The sequence below is a fragment of the Poecilia latipinna genome, unplaced genomic scaffold (assembly GCF_001443285.1).
Source record: "Poecilia latipinna isolate Pla-1442-1.1 unplaced genomic scaffold, P_latipinna-1.0 Scaffold358, whole genome shotgun sequence".
Lineage (NCBI taxonomy): Eukaryota > Metazoa > Chordata > Actinopteri > Cyprinodontiformes > Poeciliidae > Poecilia > Poecilia latipinna.
The window spans coordinates 248,114-258,354 of NW_015112974.1; the positions used below are offsets into that span (position 1 = coordinate 248,114).

At 43.4% G+C, this 10,241-nt stretch overlaps 1 protein-coding gene across 10 annotated transcripts in view; it reads right to left on the minus strand.

Moving 5' to 3' along the window:
- Positions 1-10,241, minus strand: part of efr3a (EFR3 homolog A (S. cerevisiae)) — a 66,511-nt gene that overhangs the window by 26,241 nt on the left and 30,029 nt on the right. For all 10 annotated transcript variants that reach the window (XM_015036150.1, XM_015036157.1, XM_015036156.1 and 7 more), the window contains 3 exons: positions 10,002-10,123; positions 6,698-6,847; positions 2,596-2,736 (listed from right to left, as the gene is read on the minus strand). In XM_015036150.1, coding sequence (XP_014891636.1) covers positions 2,596-2,736; positions 6,698-6,847; positions 10,002-10,123 — 413 coding nt within the window. The remainder of the gene's footprint in view (positions 1-2,595; positions 2,737-6,697; positions 6,848-10,001; positions 10,124-10,241) is intronic.

The window sequence follows — 10,241 nt, forward strand, 5'->3', positions numbered from 1 at the left end:
GGTACATCCTGGACAGGTCGCCAGTCTGTCGCAGGGCAGATAAAGTGTTTCATATTCTTAAAATCTTTTCTCTGCTTTAGTGAAAGAGAAAAACACCACATTTTTAATATTTGTCCATAATAAACTATAGAGCGCTGTATTTTTGATGTGGGTATTTCAGCTTCGACCTGTTTGAAAATTAATTACATTGATTTCTTTATTTTTTTTGCATCATTATTTTTCAAGCAATGAGAGTTAAAAGTAAAAGCACTTAGAAAAGTGCAATAAAAACCTCAACAATAAAAAACTTTTAATGCATTAAATCTTTTCAAAAACTTCAGACTGTCGGATATAAATATTTAATGTTTTTAATGATAAAAAGCGGCTAAAGAAGCAAAGTTTCAAAGCATCTGGAAGGGAAAGCATAACTAAACCATTAATTAATAAAAAAAAAACATTAAACATTTATGAGAAAGAAAAACCAGCATAAAATGAGCTAAACGTAAAAAAAAGCTGAATTTTTGTCTGAGCTCAGATTCAGTAACAGGGTGTGATGCTGCGGCCGGCCTGCAGGGGGCGCAGCGCGCCAACCGGCCGGGCCTGCAGCCAGAAGTGAACATGAGAAACACTTACAGTAATAAAGTGTTAGTGTGAGAATGACACACTGCTGCTGTCTGTCAGGGTGTGTGTGTGTGTGTGTGTGTGTGTGTGTGTGTGTGAATCAAGTGTCACCTCAGATAAAAAGTGACTGGGTGTCAACAGAATGGATGGGAAACGTCAGGAGGTGAAACAAAGGCCTGCAGGAACCGAATTAATGACCAATTTGTTGCTTCAGACCCCGACACACACACACACACATAATATTTATGCCATTATTCTTTTTCCATTTTAAACCATAAAGCTTCATATTCTAGCCTGTAGTTTTCTTTAAACATGCTGTGATTCAGAGGAAATGGTTTAAACCAACATCTTTTCTGTCCCAAACCTGCTCATCTTAGCAGAAAATCATTTTATTTTTCTTTGCTTGAACTGAGGAAAAACTTAAATATCAATACATACAGTAGAAGGATAATTAAATATTGCTTTTAAAAAAAGCCTCTGGGTTTCCCAGATAGGATTGTTTTCTAATTTGGAGGAGACAAACAGAGATGGTTGGACATGAAGGGAGAGAAAGTATGAAGGATGGATGGAGCAAACATCCTGACGCTGAATGACCAGCTGTTTGTTCGGCTTCCTTGCTTATCTTTCAGAAACGCAGCTCTGCTACCAGTGATAAGTGAGAAGTCTCCCAGGTCAGCTGGTCGTAGAGAGAGAAGCAGGTGAGGAGGAAAGAAGAAAAGCTTTTAAACCAAACAAACTGAGAAGTGAGTCATGTTTCTGAAGCAGCTGTAAAACAGTAACAGCAGCATTAAAAGGCTCAGCTCTCGATTTAATTTGCAAGCATGAGTTACATATTTAGGGAAAACGTGTCACTCCAGCCTGCATGAACATGGAAATATTCAATAAAGCATTAAGGAACGACAGGGAGCCTTTTTTACTTTTTCTGCTAAAGGTTTGGGTTTTCTTCAGTTTGTGGAGTGAAAGCAGCAGCCGGGTCAGATGCACCAATAACTGACCATCAGTCTGACTCGTCCACAGCGGTTTGATGCTTAGCAGTATAACGGCAGGTTCACACGATGCTGCAGCGGATCAGCTGACCGCTGATGATCTGGTTATGAGGCTGAAGATCTCCAGGGAGAAAGGAGACATTTCAGAGAGCTGCTAATCTTCCCAGGAGAGAAGATCTCTGACCGCTCAGCAAAAACACAGCAACACGGCAGTGATAGTCCGATACACTCAGTTTGATCAGGAACCAGAACTCCATCATCTGCTCCACCTCCAGCTGCTGCGGTTCCAACCAACCTGTTCCCCTCCTGGCCTATGGGGGCGCTGCGCCGGAAACCACTGAAGGAAACCATAAAAACCTCTAAGGACACTGAGAGCAGCTTCCTTCATGAAGTAGAAACAAAAATGGAGGCGTCAGATTTTAGCGGTTGGAGGATTTCTCTTCAGTCTTTGGTTAAAAACCGAACCATTTCTCCTGCTAGCGCTAGGCTAGCATGTTAGCTTTGGTTGTATTTACCCAGAATGCCCTGCGCTGTAGTCCGCTTCCTGCTTTTGGAGCAGTCTCCAGTCCGCTTGGAGTTCAGTTTCAAACCGAACCAGAGTTTACTAAAATAATAATTCGTAACAATAACCCCAAGTTAAAAATTTTAAAATAATCGTAATAATTCAGGAATAAAGAGATAATACGAGAATAAAGTTGTAATAATAAAATAAAGTCGAAGTAATAAGAATAAAGTAATAAATTACAAAGAGTAATAGCATGAGGATAAAGTCACAGCTGTAAGACTTTATTCTCATAATATTAAAACTTTCTCCCTGTAATGATGGTTTTTCTCTTAACCTGCCTTTAATATTTGGTCACAGCAAAGTAAATCCACCAGCCATGCTGATCTGCAACAGAATGGCTCAATAAGAGAATAATCAAGGTGGCCTAGTCAAAGTTCAGAGCTCAGCCTCACTGAAATGCTGCTGAGGAACCTTAGGAAGGAAAAATCTCCAGGTTGTACTCACACCAACACAGGCCGGACGGCGTTCTTCATGTTTCCGTAGGCGGCTCGGCCCAGCAGCTCCCTGAAGCAGTTCTCAGCCAGAGCCGCCGGGTTCTCCTCGCCATCCTGACCCGACCCGGACGGCGTGCTGGGATGCCCCGCCCTGCGGAGGGAAGCAGAGAAGCATGAGGAACAGAAAAGCTTTGCAAAGAGCAACAGCAGCCGCTAGCTCAGCAGGGCAACTGGGAAACAGGCAACAGGTCTGGAAACGGCAGCATCACGTAGCAACGCGCCGCGCCGGGGCAACGATCAATATTTCATAACAACACAGAGGCTGAGGAGACAAACCTCCAGGAAATAAGAAAAGGAGGGAAGAGAGAAGCTGACATTAAATGAAAGTTTCATCAGAAGGAAAACCTGGAGAAGGAAACAACTAGGATGAATAATTGATGCGGCTGCAGAGGAGAAGCTGCAGCCGCATTAACAGCCAATCAGAGGCCAGCTCCTTCAAGGCCACGGCTCACATCGCAGTAATGGGACTGAGAAGTCTGACGGGAAGGTCAAAGGTCAGCTCATTGGACGGTGATGTTCAGAGCTGAGGTGTGAAATCTGAGCTGTCAGAGTTCACACTGCTGCCGGACCTTCAACGTCAGAGACGTCTGGAGGAAACAGCAGCTCAAACCCAGGAGGAGGATGCTGCACACATTAGCTTCTGCTACATACGGTGTTCACTTTAGCATTAGCTTCTGCTACATACGGTGCTCACTTTAGCATTAGCTTCTGGTACATACGGTGCTCACTTTAGCATTAGCTTCTGCTAAATAATGTGTTAGTATGGCATTTAAGCATTAGCTTATGCTAAATATAATGTTAGCATAGTAACTTAGTATTAGCTAAACTGTTTGTGGTTAGTGCTTTAGGGATAGCGCAGCTAGCTTCTTAGCTAGCAGTGCCCTCCACTAGCAGTCGCTCTCTCTCTGCCAGTGAAGGAAACTGATTTCTGTCGCTTGCATCCAGGATCTCAGCTCTCTCTCGATATTCACGCGTCTGCTCCATAATTGAGGCATCAAACTTAGATTTTCATGTCATTATTTCAGCTGAAGTCCTGATTCGTCTGTAAATCTCCCCTTTCCTCCCAACCACTGCTCTGCTGGAAGCGAAACCCTCAGAGTTCTTCCATTTCTCTCAGAACCGCCCCATTGAAGCCGCCGCAGCCACTTGTTGTTGGGATAAAGCGTGGCAGAAGTAAATCACGTCCCCGGCAGCGAGCGCGGCCGCAGATGGACTCCAGGCGGCCGCGTCTCAGGAGGGAAACAATGCAATTACAGTCGGCCCACGCCAGCGGTTCAGGGGAAATTAAATGCTTATTGCTTGTTAGAAGTGGGGAAATGATAGACAAAAATGAAACCACCTGCTGTAATTGGAGGTGGATTGTTGTGGTTTAATAAAGTGGGCAGAACAGAAATAAGGTTTTCTGCTGCTAGTTAAAAAAAAGTGTTAAAAATATAACTTTGTAGTCAGAATTTGTGTCCAAATAAACAAAAATATGGTCCATATTGAGAAAAACATAAAAAGAACTTTAGTTTTTAACTTGTTTTGTAACTTTTTGTCCTGATCCAATTATTGTTGTATCCTGTTTGATGCTGTGGGAAGGAAGGATTTCCAGTAGCAGTCAGTGTTGCATCGAATCTGAGCAGGCCTCTGACTGAAGACTGCTGTCTGACAGAGCCATGTCTGATGTCAGGCTAACAGCTCAATAGAGACGACATGTCCTGCCTGTTAGCTAGCTCTGCTAATCCACCTCATTTGCTTTTGCCGCTCCTCTCTAAAGCCCTGTGGTTAGAGGGATGTTGAAGTAGGGGATACGACGCAGAAGTTTTCCTCCTTCTCTCTGCATCTATGAATCCTCATCATTTTCATCTCCTCTGGGATTCAGGGTCAAAGTTCAGGTGTCATTTGAAATTTTAAGAAAAATAACTTGTTGCCACGGTTACGCATCATAACTGTGGAAAAGTAAAAATGTAAAAGCAGAAACACTTCCAGCTGCAGAGAACCAAGAACCAGAGGGAATAAATGTTCAAACAAGCAACAACTCAACCAAAGACAGAACCCATCAAAACCCATCAGAACCCATCAGAACCCATCAAAACCCATCAGAACCCATCAGAGCTGAGCTGCTCCAACATGAACAGCATTAACATTTCACAGCTAATAAAGTTATTTTTCATGTCCAGTAATCTCTGAAAACTCCGGCTCTAAACTCCATGACCCCTCCTGTCCGGTTTGTCCGGTTTGGGTTCAGCGGCTGTTTGGGTTTCATCAGGTACGAACCGTTTACAGAACCTGAGTGGCTGATTGTGCAGCTGGAGGTCAGCGGCGTTTTAACGCCTCCAGATCGGCTCTGAATCGGCCATCAGGGTGGAACCCTGAACACCAGCGGTGCCTCGGCCTCCCTCCCTCTGCAGGCCGGACACGTCCGCCTCACCGAGGCAATTCAAAGAAACACAGCGGCCTTGAGCGGCGCAGTCCATCAGAACCTCGCCGCCGATCCGGAGGGAAACAAACAGGAACCAGGAAGACATTCAGGCAGGAAAAACTACAGAACGGGTTCATTTCTGCATCGGCAGCAAAATGAGGAAAAAACTGCAGCAGGACTGAGATTCATTTAGAGGATCAGATTATTAGACATGGAGACATGAGTCAGGTCAAAGGTCAAGAGTTATTCAAACCCTAAATATATATACATTTATAAATTTGGATGGATGGATTTAGAGTCCAGAGTTTTCAGAGTTTCTTCAGGAAAACAGAAACACGGACAGGACATGGATGTCAGAGAGCTGAACAGAACCAGAACCGGATCAGAACCAGAGAACGCCTCCTGCAGCAGCAGGTTACCGTGGCTTCAGAACCCACTTACACACACACACGCACACACACACACACACACACAGAGGGTTCCTCCAACAGTGAGCTGAACTAAATGCTTCTGATCGATGGATGGACCTCAGCGGCTGAAGATATTGACTACATGCAGACGCTCGGCGTTCTGGCCTGCAGAGCAGAACCTCTGAGCCGAACCTGTCCAGTCGCCTGACGGGGCGCCGGCGCCGCAGCCGAGTTTCTTAAAGGAAAAAGGCAGAAGAAAGAAAACGGCAGCAGGAGAGGATCCAAAAATAGCTTTTTGTTCACATGGAAACCATACGGATGAAACGACAGCGAGGAAGACGGGAAGGTGAGGAGACGAGATCCGCGAGGAGAAAAGAGAAAAAGAACCAGGAAGCTGAATAAACGGCAGACGGGCGTCGATTCACCGATACGCAGATTTACTAAATCTGCCTTTATTAGCTCAGAATCCACAGAAATAAGGAATAAAGTCGTTATTATTTCATGATTCCCATCGTTTTTCCAGAAAAACAGAAGCTGTTTATACTCTAAAGCTTCAGATGAAAACCTGAAGTATTCTGGGAATTTTTCCACGTTGGAAAATTTCCATGGAAAAAAATGGAATAAAAGATACATTTTCGACAAAACTGCAGAAAAATACCAAAAATATGGAAAGAAACTAGAAGGATATGATTTTTGCAATATAAAACAAAATTGCTGTTATTTTTGAAAAGTTGAAGCTTTTTAAAGTGTAATGTAAAAACAAAATCCCCAAAATTAGTTTTTACTCTCAAATTAACACACAAATATAAAATTATTCCCTTTTTTCTTTACCTGAACAACAATAAATTAAACTCGTAATATTTTAATTTGCCTTAATATTTATTTAACTTCTTTGGCTGATTATTTTCTATCATGTTGGTCTATAAACTGTTTCTAGATGATTTCCAGCCACAAATCTGAGAATTTTCTTCTAAAACCTTTGCCTCCGTTTTGATTTGAGGTAAAACAGACAGGAGTGCAGCACTGTGCTGCGCTGTACGGCACCGTGGCGGCACGGCGGCGGTGCTGTGCCTTGCTGTGCTGCACCTTGCTGCGCCTTGCTGTGCCTTGCCTCTCTGCGCCTTGCCTCGCTGCGCCTCGCTGTGCCTCGCTGCGCCGCGCCTCGCTGCGCCTTGCTGTGCCTTGCTGTGCCTTGCTGCGCCTCGCTGCGCCTTGCTGCGCCTCGCCGCGCTGCATACCTGTCCAGGTCGTCGGCGTCCTGCATGTTGAACAGCATGGAGGGAATCAGCTTGTCCATGTGCTGAGGCTCCCAGATGATGGCCTGCAGCTCGTCGTTCACAGTTTTCCTTACGACTCCCTGCAGACCTTTGATCCCGGCGACTCGGATCCTGAAACACGGAGACATTTAGTCACATAAACTCCACTAAACTGGAACCACATTTATTTTCACTAAAATGATTTCAAACACTTTCAGTTTGAGAATGAAGGTTTTCCATTTAACTGGTATTTACTGGAAATATTGAGAGGAATTTGAATAAACTGGAAGTTAAATTTGACTGAACTGAGATAAACTGGAATGTCTGTCCTTAGTTAAAGGAAGCACTGAACCGTTTAAAAGCTAGTAAAAGGCTAACAGCAGAAGGGTTCCCACTAATGAGACTGAACATTTTAAACAGCTTCAGATATTTTCATTTCATTGTTTTTATCTGCAGATTCTTTGTTTTATCCAAGTCATGATGCTCTGACATCCCTTTAAAAACTTCCACTTCAGGATTAATGAAGTTTTTCTTCACCAGGATGATGGAAAAGCCTTAAATTGGACTTTCCCTGCTGTGAATTAATGCAAGCTGCCCTTTAATCTGGTTTGAGATCTTATTTGCTCCCTGAATCGGTTTTGTTCGTCTTGAGTTACCTCTGAACTTGATTTAAACTGGAACAAAGAGGCTTCAGATAAACGTTGTTGCAAAGATTTATGAGTTTAAAAACTTCTAAAATGATTTGTCGCATCAAACTGCCTCCAACACAAAGTGAGACTCATTTCCAGAGTCGAGTCCCAGAAGTCTGGCCCAGTCAAAGCCCATGAAACCAGGTCAGCTTTCAGCTCTGGACACAAAACTCAGAGCAATTAAACCGAAGACGAGGTCGGCTTTCCCGCCTCTGGCTTCCTGATAATCCAGACCAGGATGAAACCTGCTGCTCATGGAGCCGGGCATGAAATCAGAACTAAAACTGAAATCAAGCCAAACTGCAGCCCACCTCCTCGTCCAGACAAATGGAAACAAATGTCCACTTTTATGCCCAAACGTTCGCTCCACTCAGAGTCCCAGGTGGCGCCGCCAAGGTTCACCAGATAATGCAGCCGCTCTGAAGGCAGCGGCCACTCGCTCAGTAAATGAGACAGAAGAGGCTTCAGGTATTGTTTTCACCCACTGCTCATCTTTATTAGCGCCAGACAGCCGCCTCTCAGCGGAGGACCACCAGCCGCAGACTATTTTTACCTCCCTGTGATCAGGAGCTCCATCTTCCAAACACAAAACCTTCATTCGATTTAATTCAGTCACACTGAAGGAATAAAAGCAGGTTAATATTTCCATTGTGTCATTTTGGGTTGATATGAGGATAAAATATTGCAGGGAATCATATTTACTCTCTGCCTGGAAACCAACACGGTTGGATTTCTGCCACTTCCCTAAAACGTCTTTTTGTTTCCTGTTCTTTGCTCAATGAGGGAAAACACAAATTTACTGCAGAAGATTACAGCTCAGGAAAACAGATTCACTCTATGAAACACACAGAAGTTACAGAATAACCTGGAGACAAAACAGGAAACGAGAAGAAAGAAGGTTTGAACTGGTGCTTTCAGCCGCATCGCAGTTAAAAATCACATTTAGTTCAGTTTAATCACTCTGTAAAGGTAACACAGACATAAAAATGATCAATTAATTATAAACAAAGTTCTTCATTTGAAGCAGACCTGTTCAACACCGAATCCAACCGTTTGAGCTCACATCAGTCCCACAGGCTGAGATTCTTTAACAAATTAACACAAAACTGTCGATATTCTTCCAATGCCAGAAAAAAAAACATTTCCTTTAATAAGAAATGCAATTAAAATCACATGAATAAGTTTTTTCACAAGATGAGTCATTAAAAATCATGCCATGATGCTGCCACTTCCTGTCGTCTTCTTCATGGTTTCTGCCAGTAGTAACATCCGGTTGTTGATCATGTGACTGGTGGGATGATTAAAGTCTTTCCTTTGCAGTTTTAATAATTCCTGTTTCCATTAAGCAGATTTATTTTCAAAATGTTGCAGTTATATGGTAAACAGAAATGCAGCTACTGAGCTCAGATTGGTGGCACAAATATGACTCCATACTAATCAGGGTATGGAGAAACCGACTGATCGTTAGTCGATTCTTTGGCTTTCTGAACTCGTACTGAAGGTCAGTAAATAAACGAATGTAACTCAGAAAGAATCTTTAACTTGATTTTAATGAATCTTTTCTGAGATGAAAGTTATTTATCAGGTTTTTGTTTCTGTTCAGCAGCGATTGGATTCAGAGTTTGGTTGTGAAAACCAAACAGTCCGAATGTTCAGAACCGGCGCAGAGAAAGGCTTCGTCGCCCTCCCTACACGCCGACTCTGCCTGGTTCTTTTATTCGAGGATTAACGTTTCTCTAAAAGGCATGTTTGGTTTCTCTGTTTTTAATCCTCGCGTCTCTAAATAACCTTCCTCGCCTCTGAAGATGACTAATTATTCTACCGTGTTGGATTCAGATTAGCAGCGACGCCACACGTTTCCTCCTTCAGGAAACCGGTCTGAACACGTCTGGATGCTAGCTTAGCCTTTCAGCCAGGAGCCGATTACGCCGATGGAGAGAATGAAGCTCAAAGCAGAAGAAATGCAGCTTTTTATCTTATTTATGCTTAAACACAGAGTGAATTTCTTTATGACAGATTCCTTCAGAGGACGTGACTGAAGCATTTGTCTTGTGTGATCAGTTTTTCGCTCCATCTCTGATACCTGAACATGAAGCTGTGACTCCAATGAACCCGACTGCTGAGGATCCAACCCACCGGGGGGGAAAACCGTCAATAAGTCCCTCCAGTCTGACAAATTCACATTATACTAATAATAAATAACTGAATTATTGAATAATAAACATGAGTCCAAATAATGAGCCATGAGGAACAACAAGTTATTTTCTTAGGCTTTAAGTCTCAGACACAGAAACCAGAAAAATGTAATAAAAACTAAACCCAATAAAGTGAATCCCTCTGAACAAGAAACGTTTCTACATTTTAGCCCCAGATGATGAGGCTTTGAAGGGTTAGCATTTAAAAACAAACTGGTTTGTAAAACTGAAGGACAGCAGTTTGAATAAATCTTCTGGTCGCCAAGAACCTTCTGCTAAGAAACTAACCTAAATATTAAAATGATGACAATAAACTGAAATCCTGCAAACTTTCACACCATCTTTTAAACCCTGGGAACGAATGAAACGATGCGTTTGTGATGCTGCAGCAACGGGACTCACCTGGTTCTGGTCTCTGGGTCTTCGTGAGTCGAGTGGCACATGGCGCTGAACTGGGACACGAAGAAGTCGTAGCGGCGATGGTAGGAAGGCGTGTCCTCCTCGATGTTGGCAAACTTCACAAACTGCAGCGGCCGAAGCAGAGAGTGAAAAGTTAGAGAACAATCCTGACAGCAGAACCAGGTCCAGGTCCGGAGCCTGGTCCTGGTCTGGCGGGACCAGAGCCAGGTCCAGGTCCGGAAC